The following is a 20,136-nucleotide window of genomic DNA, read 5'->3' as shown; positions in this document are numbered from 1 at the left end:
ACCTGAAATTTTGCAAGACATTAATTTACCACATGGATTAAGACTTTTGAATATCTTGGAGCTGGAAAATTCAAAACGACCTAGAATTTTTTGTATCTGTTTCCCCCCCAAACAAATGGTTGTGAAGATTTTTAGAAGGCAGACTATCAGAGACAAATTCAAGTCTAAGAAATATGTGCCTCCCAAAAGGCCACACAATACATGCTTGCAAAGGCATCATTATTGTGCGCCCATCCTTTGCGTAGCAACAGCTAGAAGGGTGGCTAAACTATGTAGGGCTATGTGTGTGTGTGCACGCCTAGGTGCCACTGCTGGATAAGGGGGCATATCTGCAAATATATGTGAGCCATGCCCCATGATTCAGTGTAGCAGTCAGGAGCACCTCTCTGCATCTGCAGGTAGGCAAGGCTTGCCGAGCAGCCTCTACCAGGGCTCTAGCAAGGATAGGATCAGAAAAGTTCTGCCCTGCACTTCCCCTGTGGTGAATGAATTTCATGGGGGGTTCCTATGTGCAATGCTCTGCCAGAATTTATACCTAAGGCCCCAATCCTGCAATCCAAGTCAGGAGGGTCGACCCCTGTGCCGGTGCAGAGTCCCAGTTGGACAAGGGTCCAACTGTGTGGGGGTGAATGCAGGATCAGGGCCTATACGTACACCTATGGTAGGTGGATTAGTTGTTAGTTTCCTGCTGATGCTACCAGTCCGCTTCACCAAAGACCTAGTGGGTAGTCAGTTTTCATGACTGGAATTGAAATGAATAGATACTGTTCCTAATTTAAGAACATTCAAAGGTAGATAACTTTATCACTAGAAATATTTATTACCAAATTTAAGTATTTATAAAAAGAAAAAGGGGGAAAAATACATCTTGTTTGGAGATAATACACCTCAACCCCGATATAATGTGACCCGATATAACATGAATTTGGATATAACGCGGTAAAGCAGCGCTCCGGGGGGAGGGGGGCTGCGCACTCCGGCGGATCAAACCAAGTTCGATATAACGCGATTTCACCTATAACGTGGTAAGATTTTTTTGGCTCCCGAGGACAGCGTTATATAGGGGTAGAGGTGTAGTATCATTTGATACTTACTGCATTAAGTATTAATATCTAGTAATACTGTACAGGAAATATTTGGGGAGAAATCCTCTCCACTATGCAAAGACTTTAAAAAAGTGGGGAAGGGGCTTACCGTTGGGGTCCTGCAGCAGTCACTAATGCAAGGAGCACATCTTACACTTTCCCCAGTGTGTACCTCAGCCTGGTCTCCAAAATCTATCCACACTAGGATAGCTGGAGCCCTTCCGTTGTGCACAGGGAGCCTGGACTCTTTATCCATGCCCTCTGCTTCCAGTCCCCACAGCCCCATGAAGTAGAATTGTATACAAGGCCTACTGTGGGAGGATTTGGCCCGTAGTAATTTTATCTACTTTCAAACTTTAAGAAACAGGAAACCATGTCTCTGTTAACATTTGAAAGCTAGAAATAACTAAAGTTTTTCCCTTTGTAGAACTCAGCCTTAACAGAGGGCTTTGCTTCTCTCTTGTTTAAGGATGTGGGCATCATTCTTAACAGGGACTGTCAGGTTGTGACATTGCTTTAACTATTTTATTTTTTTTAAATGAAGGAAATCAAATTTTTGGTTGGGGTAGGTTGTGGCAACTGGCAGGAAGGAGGAGAGTGAATCCAGAACAGCATTTAAAAATACAAACTGTCACTTTACAGCCTGCCACTTCTTCGTCCATTTTGTCTGAATTCAGCCCTGGATCAGGAAGGCTCTAGGATCTGAAGCAAATGCTGGTATGTTTCATAGACATATCAAGCTGCTTCAGTGATGTACTCTCCCTTTAGGCTCATAAAACTGACCTCACTGAGCTTGTTTGTTTTTGGAAAAGGAGCTGTTCCTTGCCAGACAGGTTTTCCTCAGCTTTCACAGTTCTAATTTTAATCTAACTAGAAAATTCTCTGATAAAGCTTTGGGCAGAAAATTCTGCCCTGGCCAATTTCTGTTTGCAGTGAAATTATTCCAGATGTTCCAGTTTTTCTCTCTCAGTGTTTTCCCAGAATGGAATACTTGTAAACTGAAAAATGAACTCATGTTAAGCCACCATAGGGAATAATCTTGCAAGAAAGACTAGACTGAACTTGACTGTCATTTGCATTTCGGTTTTTCTTTTTTTCTTTTTTTTACATGCTTGTCCATTATCAGAAATTTGCTCTGAACAATAATAAATAAATAAATTAATGGAGATATCCTATCTCCTAGAACTGGAAGGGAACTTGAAAGGTCATTGAGTCCAGCCTTCACTAGCAGGACCAAGTACTGATTTTGCCCCAGATCCCTAAGTGGCCCCCTCAAGGATTGAACTCACAACCCTGGGCTTAGCAGGCCAATGCTCAAACCACTGAGCTATCCCTCCTGTCCTGAGCCTTAAGAACATATCAAAAACAAACAAAACAAAACCCCCAAACAAACAACACGTCTTTAAAGTACCTTTCCACCCATCCCCAGGTTCTGTTGTCTTTCTATAAGCCTGAGGATGTCTGACAGTTTTTCTGCCAAGAATGAAGTTGCATTAGAGCTTCCAGTTGCTCCTACATAGTCATCAAACTTTGCTTCAGGGTAAAAGGTCTGAATTTTTGACTAAGCAAAAAGTTGTAAGAAATATCTCTTTGAAAATTAAAATTCACAAAATGGAATCTGAGGATTTCACACAGGTCTAATGGGAGCCATTTTGAATTAGTGCTAAAGAACGGTACTATGCAGTGATGGGCAAATCACCAATTCATTACAATGGATGCATTAATCATTGTGTAACACATGCAGCCTCCTGAAACCAAAGCACCCTAGTTAGCCCAAGCACACACCAGAAAACATCAGTTTGAGTTCCACAACCCATGAGTTAAGTGAACATTTTCCCAGTTATTGAAATATTTTCAAGTACTTTTACTTTCTGGACAGATGTTAACAGAGAATAGTCACTAGAACTTCTCGCACAAAAGCCAGCTGCATGTTACTGGGTTTTAGCTGACTAATTTAGAATGCTCTAGCACAACCAAGTCAATTAGTCTATGTGTTGGTATAAAACCTCACAACAATGTCCTGTGGTTCTTAAGTGGGGGTGGGGGTGAGGATGCTTCTTTATCCACATTACTCCACATCACAGATGCTGACATAATTATTGATTTAGAACACAATGCTCCAAAAAGATTCAGTAATGTAAAAAAAAAAAAAAAAAAAAAGTGGTGTTTTCAATAGGCCCCTTTGATACAGGCTCTTTGGGGAGACAGTTAAACATGACACTGTTAGTGTGGTCCTACCTTTGAACTGTAATATATAACTCGCGTTGTGGTCTACTGTCTCCTGGAAGAGCCCATAACTGTGAAGGCTATTGCTTTACAGCTACTCTAGGAAGATTGAGGGATTAAGTTATACATTATGTAAAACTATCCATTAATCCTCTTAGTGTGCATTACTAGTGAATGGCCTGAAAGAGACTCTTATTAAAGGAGCCCTAACATTCACTTTTCCTTGGTGACATTAGGTATTTGAGGCTTGTTTCATGGATTTTTGGTGCTGAAATATTCAGTACACCATCTTTTATCTGCTGTTAGAGCCGTTAGTATATGTTAGTACAGTACTAACAAAACTACGGTTGGTCAAGCAGATCCCTTGTTTAACTAGTAGCAAGACATTCATAAAATAGAATCGTACATCTTCTAGCGTACCAGAGACACTGACATTTTTTGTTTTTGTTTTTTTAAAAAGGAACAGCTACAAAAACCGTGACTTTAAAAATGTTCTTGGGGATGAATTACATTTTAAAATAACTGTATTTTTAGAAAAGAAAATGATTTGTAACACAAATTTGTTCTGAAAGTGTCTGGTTGCTGCATACAGCCTTCTTCCCTAGTTCAATTTGCTTTCTGTTATACAAACTTGCATGAATGTTTTCATTCGAGGAAAAGAGAAAAGAAAAGTTCAGTGTGATGGCTAAGACCTATCAGAGCTGACTCACTGAGCTGAATTATTGCTGTGCAGAAAGTTTGTAAAGCCTTTACCTCCGGATGAACACTGAGCGTTACTTCAGCCTTGACAGTTGACCTTTCAATTTGATTGGGCTCAGCAATAATAATAGCTGTATCTGCAGTATAGAGAAGGCAGAACAGTGCTTAGTAACCCATCTTCCCTTATTAGATCTTACCTCAAGTGACTAAAATTCACACTCTTTGCGTGTGTGTATAAATTCTTTCACTAATAATACCTTTGTTATGGAGGCCAATTAATGTACAATTTCCCTCCCCCCCACCACCATTTTGGCTATTCTTGGTTTTAGTTTAGGAAAAGAAAAATCAAAAATCCAATATTTAGTCAATAATGATCTCTTTTCTCTCAATAAGACCTACTGTGAAAAGACAACAAACAAACGAGTCAAACTGTTGTAATTTGGTCAACCACTCGGGTACTATCCATATCCACCATTTCGACACACTCTATTTCCTCACGGTTTTCAGGATTCTTCTTCTCTTTCCTTTTTTTCTTGGATGGTGGCACAAAAGTCAGTATCACAGGTAAAATGGCAAAGCAGTGAAAGAAGGTGACTAATGCTATTAAAAACAAGCACCTGAACAGTGTACGGGTCAGATTTGAAGGCACAGCTGCAAGAGGAATCAGACCAACAATATAGCAGAGGTAGCTCTGTAAAATAGCTACCCCGTGCACTTCTAGGGCATTTTTTACCCATTTAGTTCTTGTGAAATCTTTGCCCAGGATAAAGGTTGATAATAGTGGCGCACAGTTGTCAATTGTATAATTAATCCCATAAATTAAGCACAACACAGAAATACAGTCCAGTTCCACTTTCCACAAGGTCATGAAACCTATGACTCCAAATTCGACTGAGGCAACAGTTAGAGTGAGCCAGACATTGATTAGAGAGTCTGCCACCAGGAATGCCGAGAAGAAGAGCAGAAATAAAGCACTGATGCAGGAATTTTGTAAGGGGGCTCCCACTGAGGAGGCGTAACGATCCATGTATACGAATGATGGATTGAAAACGATGAATTTCACCTTGGATGTGAGAGAGAGTTTCCTCAAGGTTTCCAGGAGATCATAGAGTTCTTCTCTCTTGGTTTCCATTGTCTTAGCCACCAAGAACATCCTTGAAGCTACTACATCAACTTCGTTGTTGTATTTCTTGGAAAAGATGATATCCTCTGAAAAATGGGCATACTGGGGGGCTTTCAGGAAAGAGTTCCTCAACATGTCAGTAAAATTCTTTTTGGGCAATCCAGTAGATATGTTGAGTTTCCTAAGATAATTTAAATAGCTCTCAAACCAAGATATCCTCACAAACCCTTTAGTATACTCTAGCACATCTTCTTGAACGCTTGTGTTCCAATATTCTATTGACTCATAGATATAAAACCCAATGACTGGGCTGTAGTTACTGAAATACTTTTGCTGGGCAGTAGTGTATTCAATGGTTCGTGTCGCGGTTGCTACGATGTTACTAAGGTCTGACCCTTCATTGACCTGCAGGTAGCCCATTAAGGCAAAGGAAATATAAATAAGGTAAAAGAGAACTACAAAAGGCTTGACGTAAGTGTTTGTTATCCAGTCACAGTAATAGCGTTTGAGGAAACACACCAAAAGATGACTTTCGTAAGTATTTGTTTCCTCTGAATCGGTTGTGTCCTCGCTGAATTTGGCTGTCAGAAGAAACCTATACCACGCAGGCTTCTCTTGCAATACCTCTGGCTTTGGTACCTTTCTGCAGAAGATACTATGCTGGTAGTTGTTTTCTATGTAGCCAGTAAACACCAGGCTGGAACCATAAAAGGAGAGTACGTAGAGGTAGTTGAAGAAAATTGCAATACAGGAATTGCAGCAGAAAATCCTTGCTGCTTCAATGTTAGTGAAGGGACTGGCACCTATTCCAAAAGTGACCAGGTACATGGCAGTGGTGAGAGAAAAGGAGAGCATGGAGTCTGCAAACACAGCTGCAGTTCTCTCTTTAACATGTTGGTCTTCTCTAGTTTTCCTCCAGGAGGACAACATTTCAAAAGTCCCATATAACCCATGACCTAGAATAAAGAACAAAGCAAGTGTTTAAGGACTGTATCTTTTTAGTCAGGAAGGGCAAAACAGCATGACATTTTTTTAACATGGACATGCTAAAAGGCACAAAGGAGTTATAATTGGCCCCCATTAATTTAAGTAGCAAAGGTCTTGTGGAATAAAAAAATATTAAGATTTTGTAAATTGCAGAAGCACATTAATCATGAAAAAAGCAGTTAGCAAACCCAAGTATCTTCATCATGTATTTTTGGTAAGGATCAACATGTGGAAGCCTAATGTCTTTGTGAAGAGTTCACTAGAGTTTCCACACATCAGTGTTACTGGGTTGGTGGTAACCAGGTAAAATATTTGTTTTTCTCAGCCATTGGTTTTAGTTTTCAAGAGCGCCTGAGATGGAGGATGGTTTGAAATTCAATAAGTTTGTAATGTTTTCAGGTGGTGGGATCTGACTAGTGATTAAAACACGCGATTAGGAACCAGAAGAGCTTGGGCATTATTTGGGTCTTCTTGCTGAAAAACTAGGAAAAAATAAAGTGAAGGAATGCTGTATCTGAGTTGAGTTTTGCTGGGTGAATCAATCACAGACTTTCCCAGTCCCTTGCCATGTCCTCTGGCTAGAAAAAGGATAAATCATAGAAATGTAGCAAACAAAAAAGCATGAATAAATTTTACAAAAGGAGAAAGGCAGAATTAATGTGGATTATAATAAGCTTATATGTACAAAACTACATAATGCTTTATTTTTCTTACTTTAATGTGTATACTTACACAGTTTGTAAAACTAAATGCAGATCCATTTAATTTTTCACCAACCCCTAAATGTTGTAATTTATTTAATTACCTCTTAAAATAAATATAGTGCTCATGAAAGAGCTGAACTGAAAGACCTGGGGACTGAAATCCTCTGTTTAACCACAGAACAGGATTGGAAAAATGCATGGCTTTCCCTGTGTCTCTGGTTCTTTTGTCTTATATGCCCATTAAATCCTTGGTCTCTCTATTGTGACCTGCCAACAAAGGTATCCGTTCTGATGATGGTTTTGGTGATGTGGACATCTGCTCACTTGCAGCAGGACTAAACTGCAAACACAGACTCATTTCACATACATCACCAAAGAGCTATCAGATGGGAACGGTATGAGGCACAACTAGATGTATTTTAGAGGAGAAAAGTTCTGTAAAAATAACGCTTATAAATAAGTTGAAGTTTGTAAAATGCCAGCTGATTGATACCTAATCAATCCTAAAAATACACTCCTGGGATGTGGGTAATTACTAAATTTATTTGAAATAGGAAAACTGAGATAGAGTGACTCTACAAGGGGCACCAGAGTTTAGATTCAGGATTTCTGGGACACTAGTCCTAGGCTTAGATCATTTGACAATGTCTTTGCACCCCTTTACCAACTCCTTGAGCCCCCCAGGCTAAATTCTAAGCTAATTATGGGCCTGGGACTGGGTGTATATTCTGGACTGTATAGTTCTCACAGTGAAATGCCCATTGGTTTCAGTTTGAAGTTTGCACAGAGATCAAATGAAAAATATGGTTTTTATGTAGGAACTAAGGGTGGGATTCATTGCAGCAGGGGGACTGGGTCTCGCACTGTCAGGTGAGTGCTCTAAACACTAACCTGAAGACTCATGCTCACACTTTCTCACCCAATGACTCTTTAAGTGTTTATCCACAGTGGAACAGCTTCAACAGGAGAGATTCCCACATCAGAATATCCTACAGCTCAGTGGTTAGAGCCTGCAACCCCCCAGGGATCAGAGACCCCTGTTAAAATCATTTCCCCACCTCAGCAGAGGGGTGAATTGAACATGGGTCTCCCACATCACTGGTGAGTGCTCTAACCACTCAACTAGAGGTTATAAGATGGGTGGTGGTGACACCACCTTCTCTGGCTCTTTCGTGTGGAGTGAGGCAGGATCTAACTCATTCTCTCAGAAACTGACTTCGGTGCTAAATCCAGACTGCAGGGAAGTGCCTGTCTCACTGGTGAGCCATGAACTGGGATCCTCTTTCCTAGAGTCAAGCAGCTTAGGTGCCTGACTCGGAGAGGGGTGGGGTTTAGGATACTCCCCTCTTGTCAACATCTCCCATTGGCTAGCTTAGGTGACTCATGCCTAATTCCCTTTGTGAATTTGGGCCTAAAAATTTAGTTAGTTATGATTTCTTCTTCTTGTTGCATTTGTCATTCAGTGATAAGTCTTCCCCTCTTTGGGCCAGCCACTGTATTTCCCCTTTGTTTTTCTTCCTTTCCCTTCCTGCTTTCTCTGGGTTTCTCCCCCATCCCTGCCTTTGTGAGTCTACTCTGCTTTTTCTCTCTGCATTTCCTTCTGTTCAGCAACGCCCAATTCCCAACCCGGTAGGCTTGCTTTGCTCTGATCTTCGTCCTCATTCCTTCCACTAACAATGTTCAGTGATTAAAACATATTTAGTGAGGGCACAAAAGTGTAAATTGGACTGTAATCATTGACTCAGGGTCAGGGGCATTCAATCTCTGCACTATTGGTTCATACTGTCTGCAAACTCGGGCAGACACCTTTGCATCGATTACATTTGGTTCACATTTGCCATTAGCAATGAAAATTTTCTTAAAAAATAAATCGATTCTTGAGCATCTGTGTGTCATGAAGGCCACATACATACATACCATTGGCTAGATCGGCCTGTGGGCTGTATGTTTGACACCCCTGCCTAAGTAGTTCTTATAGTCACTCCCCTTTACATAATCAGAATATCCCCAAAACTGATGTGATAACCCTGGCCTTGATGCAGGCATTAGCATATCTAAGTTTTGAGTTGATGGCATGGCTGATCATTCTGGTAATAACGGAAAACAATGAAGTCACTAGTCACAGATACTTTTAAACAAAAGAGAAATTTGAAATATGGAACTAAAATGAGTTAATGTAACTAGTGTCTTTTCTCTCCAGCATCTCTTATTTACAGTAACAGAGTGCTTGCCCTCATGCATATCAGACTAAAAAAACCCCTACATCATGAAATAAAACATGAATATCCATGTTGTAGTAACATTAGTCATGTTTCCGATGAGGCATTTATCTTAATTTGTCCAAATATTGTTTTACAGTTGCTTCTGGAGGGCAGGTCAAGACTGTCAATTTGATAGCTAGTACAGTGCCCCCTATTAAAACTAATTGGGGATGCCAAAACTTCCCAAGTTTCCCAAGTAACTTCTGTTAGTCTTAAAGGTGCCACAGGACCCTCTGTTGCTTTTTACAGATTCAGACTAACACGGCTACCCCACTGATACAAAACTTCCCAGACACAGAAAAAGTAAAAAGTACAATCAGCGACTGCCACCCCGTTGTTAATTATGTTTTAAATAGTTATGTTCTAGGTTCGGTAGGGAAAACGATTAAGCTTGCTTTCACTGTGTTCTTTGTAAAGACAGATTGACCTTTATTTAAAAGTAACAGATCACTTGCCAAAGCGAGGAATGAGAGGTTTAATCTCTTTATGGTTCCCATAAGTCCTGCAGACGGGCATGTCTGACTATTCCACACAGCATCATATTACAAATTACTTTCACCATGAGCTTTAGTTTGAACACATTTTAAAAAAAATAATGCTTCAGCAATAATAAGGCCTTGCATAACAATTTCAAATAGAAGCATTAATTTGGCAGGCTTTAGTCCTTACAATACAACAAAATTTAGATATAGTTAAAAATGATGCAAGGTCTGATATTTGTTTGTTTGTATGTTTTGGATAATAGTCATGTCTGATGACATTGACTTCTGACCAGGGGCGCTAGAACATTTTTAGTAGTGGGGGTGCTGAAAGCCAGCCCCCTTACTCCTGTCCGTGCTGCCCCCCCCGAGCTGAGGCTGGGAGCAGGGCTGTGTCTCCGGGAGGAGGGGACCCGGACAGGGGTAAGGTGGCCGAGGCCACAGCTGGAGGCGGGCGTGGGGGCAGGAACGGATCCCCGGGCAGGGGCCTGCAGCTGGGACCCCACGTGCCGGGCCAAGAGCAGAGCCCTGGCCGGGTGCAGGGCCCTGGGAGCGGAGGCTGAGAGTGGGGGGTGCGGCCAGGCACAGAGCCAGTGGCTGGGGAGCGGAGCAGGCGGGCCAGGCCCTGGGCACAGGGCCAGCAGTCGGGGAGTGGGGCCAGCAGAGTGCAGGCGGAGGGCTGGGATCAGGGCGCAGGAAGCACCCCCAGGTTTTATGTGTGGAGCCAGCGGCTGGGGAGCAGGCCACGGGACTGGCCCCCAGGACCCAAGCCAGGGAGTGGAGCCCTGGGCGTGGGGCCAGTGACCCTGCATAATACCTGGGGATGCTGCAGCACCCCACACACCCCTACTTTCTGCACCTATGCTTCTGATTGCCACTTACTACAAGGACAAATTTTAATAATACAATACTTTGGGATACTTTTTTACTTTGCTATTACATAATTGTGGAGGATAACTTGAAAAGGAACTGGATTAATAAAACTATTAAAGTAAATGAGAGGCTCAAATGCATATAATCTAGAAAGCTAACTGAAAAAAATGATTGCCTCGCATATCATCCTATTTTATGGGTTACTTTTTTAGTCTTTTACACACTCGGTACATTATGGATTGGTATTTTCTGTTCGAATTTTGTGTATTTCTTGACCATGCTCTGTATCATGTACAATATTTGTGAAGGGTACTGAAGGCCTAATTTTCAAAATTGCAAGTCTGCAAAGGTGTCCTTAATTGTCTAGCCCAAAGTCACAGTTTTTACATGCAGTCACACTCAGGGCCTGATGCAGTGCCCACTGAAATCCATGGAAAGGAGCAGGCCCTAATTTCATATGCTAATTAGGCACAGTATTTTAAAGATTAGCCCTTGTTGTCTAGTGTATGGAGGCATTTTGTAAGAATTTTGCTTTCCTTCTACAGTTATGCTGATTTCATGTTCTCCATTTTTAACCACCATCTGCCCATCTATATTTGACTCTATTGTTCCTCTCTCTCTCTCAATGTTATGATGTCTGTCCTATAAGCCATCAGCTAGAGGTGATCAGATCATTCCTTGCAAATAAATAATCCTGTTATTTTAACCCTTTTCTTGCTATTTAGTTATCCAATACATTATTTGTACTGATTTGTTTTTCACAATTGTTCAGTAAAAAATGTGTGAACACATTTAGCCAATGGGTTATTAGCAAACTGTTCACTAGAAACATTTACTTACTATTCATAGGTCACTGTGTGTGCTCTGTGATTGGTCACCTAGATCAAAAGGTATTGTTTTTGTTGCTTGGCTGGGTGACTTTAACTGTATCATCAGGCAGAGTCCCCTTTTCTGTTTATACCAGTTTGTTCACTACTCACAACTCTTTTTAACCAATCTTTTGTGTAAATAGCAATAATAAATGAGCCGTGAATACGCTCTCAAATATTTATTCACTCTGGGTGGAGAGGAAAAGTGAGACATGATGGTGCAGGACCTGGCGGCACTAGCTGGCACCAGTAACAGGAAGATGAGTAGAGATAGAGCCAAGAGAGGGCTGTGGAGGCTGGAGAGTGTGATCTGAAGGGGCAAATGAGGTTGTTGGAGGAATGACAATGTGGTATTGGAAAAATGAGAGTGAGGGACTGTCTGTTCTGTGTTTGTACAGCACCTAGCACATGGGGTCCTGGTCTGTGATTGGAGCTCTTAGGCACTCCAATAATACAAATAACTAAAAATAGCACTGGAGGAAACCAGGCAAAAATCCTCTTGTTGCCCTAAAGAGCTAGTCCTTTGGGACACAGGGGATTCCCCCTTGTCATGTTTGCTGTTGCTCAAGATCCATTACAGCAATTCTGATTGAAACAGCCCAGAGAGTAGGCCCAGAGTCACAGAGAGACTTAAGCATCTAAACCCCTGATTTAGGTACTACTGCAATACACAAAACCCCTGCTCAGCTGCCGCCTAAACCTGTAGGCGCCTAAACTCACTCGGTGCGTAAATGTCTGCTGTAAAGGTTCCCTAGGTGCCTAAATTTCTGCCTCAGGCAGGAACCAGAATACATATCTCATGCCTAAGCTCCAGTGTGATCCTCAAATCAGGTTAAGACAGGTGTTGCCTCACCTGTCTCATGTAATGGGACCCCATCCAGTAGATGAGGTCCGAGTACACCTAACTCCACACAAAATGGCGGAGGGAGGGAGTGTGTATGTATGTCTGTGTTGCAGTGCTTAAGCCCTTCTGTGAATTCAGGCTGTAGTTATTTCGACTGTACTTTCTGCAGCAGCCTGGGGTTTTTACAGACTGCGTCTCACCCATCTTTGTCTTTAGAAAATAAGATAATAAATAATACCTCGCTCTTACATAGCACTTTTCATCAGTAGGTCTCAAAGTACTTTATCAAGGAGGTCAGTGTCATTATCCCCATTTTACAGACACAGAGGCCGAGGCACAGGGAAGTGAAATGAGTTGCCCTGTGGCAGGTCTCCTGAGTCCCAGTTCAGTGCTCTATCCACTAGGCAACCCTGCCAGCCTAAAATGACAGCTGCTGTTAGATTGTCTGTGTTTAAAGAATGCAGTGTGCTCTCTCTAATTTCATACAAAAATTATGTGGGTTTTCTCACAGCCCCCATAACAAGATTAAATGTATGTATTTATAGGAAAAACTGAATAGAATTTTTCAGTAATGGAAAACAGGGAGAGAGACTGGGAATCAAATATTAGTTCCCTTTTCACAAGGCTATGTCTGCACTACGGACCTTACAGTGGCACAGCTGTGCCGCTGCTGTACTACTGTAAGATCTCCCATGTAGCCACTCTATGCCGGCAGCAGAGAGCTCTCCTGCTGGTGTAATTAAACACCCCCTAACAAGCAGTGGTAGCTATGTTGGAGGGAGAGTCTCCCGTGGACATAGCGCTGTCCACACCGGTGCTTTTGTCGATAAAACTTTTGTTAGTCAGGGGAGTGTTTTTTCACACCCCTGCCTGACAAAAGTTTTGCCAACAAAAATGCTAGTGTAGACATAGCCTTAGTTTTACATGCACATAGATACAGTATAGCAGTACGTTGTGGTGTGGAACTGCACTGTGTTTTACCTTTTGGTTTCAAGTGTGTTTGTTTACTTTCCTTGGAAAGTGGGACACCCCCCTAAAGATGGAGGAGGAAGTTCCACTCTTCCATGGCTGTCTGTTACACATGGTAGAGTTTTATGCATAGGCGCAGTTTGAATTCTATATTTGGGAGGGCGGCTCTAGTCAAGCCAACAGGGCCGCGCACGGGCGGGGGGGGAGGGACAGGATTCTGTGCCAGCCCACAGGGGCACCATTTCAGATTTCTGGGGGGAGGGAGGGCAACTTTAACCGTGGTTCCAGGGGCTACTTAGGCAACTGAAAACTTGGCTGTAGACAATGGAGCGTGTGATGTGTCCTGGATGGAAGCTGGAGGCATGTAGGTAAGTATATTGGTCAGTAGGTTTCCAGTATAGGGTCAGTGGGTTTCCGGTATAGACAGTGAGAGAACACTTCAATCTCCCTGGACATTCAATAACAGATTTAAAAGTAGCCATCCTTCAACAAAAGAACCTTCAAAACCAGACTTCAAAGAGAAACTGCAGAGCTACAATTCATTTGCAAACTTAACACCATTAATTTGGGCTTGAATAGGGACTGGGAGTGGCTGGCTCACTACAAAAGCAATTTTCCCTCTCTTGGTATTGACACCTCCTCATCAGTTATTGGGAGTGGACCACATCCACCCTGACTGAATTGGCCTTGTCAACGCTGGTTCTCCACTTGTAAAGTAACTCCGTTCTCTTCATGTGCCAATATATCTATGCCTGTATCTGTAATTTTCATTCCATGCATCTGAAGAAGTGGGTTTTTTACCCATGAAAGCTTATGCCCAAATAAATCTGTTAGTCTTTAAGGTGCCACCGGACTCCTCGTTGTTTTTGTGGATACAGACTAACACGGCTACCACTCTGATACTGTTTATAAACAAAATTCTGACTCCCTGCCTCACAGGGGCCCAAGCTGGGAGAAGTCTCCTGTTTCCTCTGCAGAACTCATTACATTGCACACTCAGGCTGCCTGTCTGCCCGAGGCTTGCAATTTTGGGGGTGCAATGCCCCACCCTGCCCCCCAAACTCCACCCATGATTTTATGGATAATTAGTTTTATTTGCCCCATCTTAGCACACTTGTATACAAAACACTAATAATGATTGACCTCTGCATTAATGAGGTTAAATGCCGTAACAATACACGATTTTCACCAATTGATGGGACTAAGAATAATAATGAGCTAATCTAGGCTACTGTCTTCCTGGGATAATCAGTTACAGGGGCTAGATATGGACGTTGATGCAAGGTTTATGCATGTGTGGGAAACTGCTGCACATGGATTCAGGTGGCCTAATTCTGATCTCACTTACATCCGTGTAAATCCGAAGTAATTCCACTGAAGTCAAAAGAGCTAACCTATGTAAAACTAGCACAAGGGATATCAGAATCAGGCCCAGGGAATTTTCTTTTACAAAACTATAACAGTAATAGTATATGATGTAATGAAGACACGCTAGATTCCACTAGCCGATGGATGCTCTGCTCAGCTACGTGAGTGCCTTCCAGAGTTAGACAAAGAGCTTGGGATGATTCCCTCCATAATTTTTCCAGCTGGAGTCAGACAGCTCACCTAAAACCCAGCTCCACCCTCTGTGAAGCTAAGTGAAATGGCCACTGCTGACCTTCCTGATCACCAGGGTTAAGAACAGCCAATCAATGACAAAATAAAATGTTATGTGACTTGCCGGATGTGACCTCTCCCTACAAATATAGTTTGAAATTAAAACACACCAGTGAATAGCAGTCTCAACATTTTCATGAACATGCATAGAGAGCAAAAAGTGAGCATACAGTTTAGATAAAATCTTCCTGACCAGAAAAATAAAATTCAAAGGAACTGATTGAACTAGATCCACAGTTAATTTACACTATCATTTTTTACTGAGTTTGTAACAATTTACTGGCCTGGGTAGCACTCCTCAACATTTGTGTCCACACTGCAGATGGCAGCAAACCATATATTACCTTATCTGCTGTCCAAGTCTGAAACATGGCTGCCTTCCTGACAGAAGCTCATAACTCTACTGTTTTATCATTATCATAGTCACAAGCCCAGGTATGCCCATATCCACCCCATCTTAGGGTTCATTCCTTGGTTTATTCCAGGGATCGGCAACCTTTGGCATGAGGCCCGTCAGGGAAAGCTGCTGGCGGGCCAGACGGTTTGTTTACCTGCAGCATCCGCAGATTTGGCCAATCGCAGCTCCCACTGGCCGTGGGTCGCCGTCCCAAGCCAATGGGGGCTGCGGGAACCGGCGCGGGCCGAGGAATGTGCTGGCCGACACTTCCCGCAGCCCCCATTGGCCTGGAGCGGCGAACTGCGGCCAGTGGGAGTTGCGATCGGCCGAACCTGCGGACGCTGCAGGTAAACAAACTGTCCGGCCCGCCAGCGGCTTTCCCTGACAGGCTGCGTGCCAAAGGTTGACGATCCCTGGTTTATTCTATGGATTAAAAATCAGAATGCATTGGCCAGATTTTCATTTACATGAGCTAAGAATCTGGCTCCTTGTTTCCAGATACATTGTCTGTCTGAGTCCTATACTGGATCCATTTGGGAGAAAAGGAATAGAAATTGAAATGTTTAACAATATCCACTTGAGTAGTGGTTGTGTTGACTATGTTGCGGCATTTACACACAGTTAATTAGTTGCATTGAGAGAGGAACACTGGTAAGAGGTAAAAGTTGTCATGTACAAACATGATCAATGTATGTTGATAAGGAAAACTACAGCAAATGTGCAATAGCTTGCTCTTCTTAGAGCACAACATTCTTCTGGGTCTGTGGACCTCAAGGAAGAATATCATAAAATCATAGAAATGTAGGGCTGGAAGGGACCATAAGAAGGCATCAAGTCCAGCCCCCTGCACTGAGGCAGGATCAAGTAAATCTAGACCAGCGGGCAGCAACCTTTCAGAAGTGGTGTGCCGAGTCTTCATTTAGTCACTCTAATTTAAGGTTTCGCGTGCCAGTAATACATTTTAACGTTTTTAGAAGGTCTCTTTCTATAAGTCTATAATATATAACTAAACTATTGTTGTATGTAAAGTAAATAAGGTTTTTAAAATGTTTATGAAGCTTCATTTAAAATTAAATTAAAATGCAGAGCCCCCCTGTGGCCAGGACCCGGGCAGTGTGAGTGTCACTGAAAATCAGCTTGCGTGCCGCCTTTGGCACGCGTGCCATAGGTTGCCTACCCCTGGTCTAGACCATCCCTGAGAGGTGTTTGTCTAATCTGTTCTTAAAAACCTCCAATGATGGAGATTCCACAACCTACTTTGGAAGCCTATTCCAGAGGTTAATTACCCTTATAGTTAGAAAATTTTTCCTAAGAGCTAACCTCAATCTCTTTACTGCAGATTAAGCCCATTACTTCTTGTCCTACCTTCAGTGAACAAGGAGAACAACTGATCACTCTTCTTTTGATATCAGCCCTTAACGTATTGGAAGACTGTTATCAGGTCCCCCCTTAGTTGTCTTTTCTCAGGACTCAACTGTCCAGTTTTTTTAACCTTTGCTCTAGCTCAGGTTTTCTGAACCTTTTAATCATTTTTGTTGCTCTCCTCTGGACTCTCTCCAGTTTGTCCACGTTTCCTAAAGTGTGCACACAGAACTGGACACAGTACTTCAGCTGAGGCTTCACTGGTACTGAGCAGAGTGGGACAAGTCCTGTTAATACACCCCAGAATATTAGCCTTTTTCACAAGTGCATCAGATTGTTGACTCATATTCCGTTTTGATCCATTATAGCCCCCCTCCCTTTTAGCAGTATTACCGCCTATCCAGTTATTCCTCATTTTCTAGTTGTGCATTTGATTTTTTTCCTTCCTAAGTGCAGTACTTTGCACTTGTCTTTATTGTATTTCATCTTCAGACCAATTCTCCAGTTTAAGGTCATTTTTAATTCTAATCCTGTTCTCCAAAGTGCTTGCAACCCCTGCCAGCTTGGCATCATGCACAATTTTTATAAACATACTCTGCACTCCATTATCCAAGTCATAAATGAAAATATTGAATAGTACCAGACCCTGGACTGACCCACGTGGGGCCCCACTAGATATGCTCTCCCAGTAGGACAGTGAGAGAGAACTACTCTTTGAGAATGGTCTTTCAACCAGTTGTGCACTCACCTTATAGTATTTGGATCTTTGGAACAGACATGCATGTGCCATTAGTCAAACTGCTTGATACATTACTTTATCTTGCACATTCATGGTGAAAGTCACCAGCACAAACCTAATGTATCACTTAGGACCCACACAAGCCCTCAAAATACTTGATACAGCATTTAGGTGGTGAACAGGACTTGTGTGGGCCCTCTGTCCAAGGGTGAATTTCATCCTCCGTCATTTGGATGTTCCACATCAGACACAGAATATTTCACCCAACCTATGTTTCTGAAGAATGCACCTGTTTGGAAAGGCGGCATAGGGCCAACTTTCTGTTCTGGGGTGGAACACTTAATATTGGTCAGGCCATGCCCTTTTTGATTTATACTCTCCCAAACTTGCACAAAGAAGGGCTCTAGCAAATGCAACTCTTCCCCAATATTCCCTATCATGGAATAATAAACCAGGGTGAGTGGTGTTATCTTTCTAAAGATAAAAACCAAAATATTTATATAAATTACTATAATATAAACAATAGTGTTTTATCATGACAAACAAATAACAATGGACATACACTTTAGGAAGCCTCTAAAAAGAACAAACTATGTTATCTGTAGTACCATTCAAACCAAAATTACTGTCTAGATGTAAGTCTTTAGTATGTACAAACACATGCATATAAGCTATGTATACTTCATATCTATTGTCTCTCTACCCTGATCTATATAAGAGATAGAGGAATATGGAAAAGGAGAAATACGTGTAAAGTACTGGACTGAAATAAGAACAGCCATCTTGGGTCAGACCATTGGTTCATCTAGCCCAGTGTCCAGTCTCCAGCGGCCAGTACCAGAGCTTCAGGGGGAGTGTAGAGAACTGGGCAACTTTGGCAAGATCCACCTAGGGTGACCAGACAGCAAGTGTGAAAAATCAGGACAGGGGGTGGGGGGTAATAGGAGCCTATATAAGAAAAAGACCCAAAAATCGGGACTGTCCCTATAAAATCGGGACATCTGGTCACCTTAGATCCACCCTATCTTCCCCTCCCGCTTTCTGGTAGTCAGAGGTTTAGGGTCACCTAAGCATGGGATTACATCCCTGACCATCTTGGCTAATAGCCATCGATGGAACAATCCTCCATTAATTTAACTAGTTCTTTTTTTTAATGATCTAGTCACAATCTCTCTTCCTAGTTTTAACATGATCATGAGCAATAACAGCAGAAAAATATAATTTGATGGATTCTATTTTATGTTTTAATCATTAAACTTTGAACACAACATATTTTAATCATGTCCACTTTAAAAAAAATCTCTATCCATATATTATGTTTCCCAATCAGTGTATGATGCAGCATACCAAATCCAATTAAAATAAATGGACAAAAGCTCCACATGTGGTGATTGTATAGGTATTATGACCCTGATCCAGCAAAGACATTTGCACATGGCTAACTTTATGCCCTAGTCCCATTGACTTCAATAGAGTCAAGAGACCTGATTGGGTAGACTGGGAGTTCGGAGGATGTTATTTTTGATGTGGGTTGGAATAGTTTCTTTTGGAGCTTTCATTTTTGGATACAGATCCAATGCAGTGTTTGTGTTTGTTATTATGACAGCAAAATGTCAGCACATTTTATAAATAGAAAAACATCTGAGAGACAAATTTATTTTGAGAAGCAGAGATAAGCAAGGCAAAATATGGTTCAAAATCTGTTTTTATTTAAATTGAATATTTAATCTGGTAGCAGAAAACCATTTGAGAGCCACTTTTTCCTACAGTTCAAATATTTGTCTTAAGAAAATAATCCAATGCACTTCCATGTCAAAGGCTTGTTTTGGTGTTTAAACATCAGGATGTCAATTCTATTTCAACTTGTGGATTACTCCACTCACTCTGAGAGAGAACTGGCTGAGGCAGAAATGTCAGATCATATGTTTCTTTTATCACATTGAAAAAGATTTGAATATAAGTACTGTGCTGCTCTTTAGCTATATGCTTTTAGCTGTCTGGTTATTTATTTATGTATGACGATCCAAACTTTTTATATGCTTCTCTGAACTGAATCTGTGCTTAAAGTTTTTGGAGATTTGCTGATCACTAATAAATACTGGTCTACGCTTCAAAACCAACTTTTGGATTGATAGAGGGGAGATCTTCAAGGGCACAAAAGACAGCCAGGGGTCTAACTCACGTTGATTTTCAATAGGAGTTGGGGCATAATTGCCATTTGTGCCCTCGAAAATCTGGTCTTTCACATTGAAATGTGTGAAAAATGTGCAAACCCCCTCCAAACCACAGTTCTGTGGCTGAATTCTTAGCTGAGGAGAGAGCTTGAAAGGAACAGAAAGAGAAATATTCTGTTTGGTTAACCACACAGCTGTTATGGATACAGAGAGGAAGAGGGGAGTATACTGTGGCTGCAGAGGATGGAGGATGGTGCAGAGGTTTGGACCACAGAATATCTAGGGATACTTTACCTTGCATGAGGAATGGGGTGAGTTGCATAGAATGTGAGAGACTTTAACCATGGTGCTGGGAAACATAAGGGGACCCTGGCACTGCAGACACACAGCAAAAGCATGCACAAAAAGTTTCCCTAGCATTCAGGTGCACCAAACCACGTTTAATCAAGAGAGAAGAGCTTTCAGCATGAATGCCAGCAGCTGGCGTAGGGCAGCAGGCACAAAGTAAGACAGACCTCCCAGACAGATTCCCATTGCTGTCATGTCACCATATGCAAAGCATTACCGATTCTTCCTTCTATTCTACCCACTGAGAGTCAAAGTACTGGAGATTATCAAATGAAAGTTAAATAAAATAACAGTGTTAGGCAAGAGCAGACCTTCTCCATAGAGAATAAAATGAGTTT

General features: G+C 41.9%; 1 protein-coding gene across 2 annotated transcripts in view; it reads right to left on the bottom strand.

Annotated features, from left to right (window-relative positions):
- Window positions 1–4,434: 4,434 nt before the first annotated feature.
- The window catches only part of LOC113406039 (patched domain-containing protein 1), a 42,810-nt gene continuing 27,108 nt past the window's right edge, over window positions 4,435–20,136 (bottom strand). For both annotated transcript variants that reach the window (XM_026648181.1, XM_026648185.1), the window contains exon 3: window positions 4,435–6,089. In XM_026648181.1, the coding sequence (XP_026503966.1) occupies window positions 4,435–6,089 (1,655 nt within the window). The remainder of the gene's footprint in view (window positions 6,090–20,136) is intronic.

Source organism: Terrapene carolina, unplaced genomic scaffold (assembly GCF_002925995.2).
Source record: "Terrapene carolina triunguis isolate 2854851 unplaced genomic scaffold, T_m_triunguis-2.0 Scaffold22, whole genome shotgun sequence".
NCBI lineage: Eukaryota > Metazoa > Chordata > Testudines > Emydidae > Terrapene > Terrapene triunguis.
This window is presented reverse-complemented; position numbering and strand designations above follow the sequence as displayed.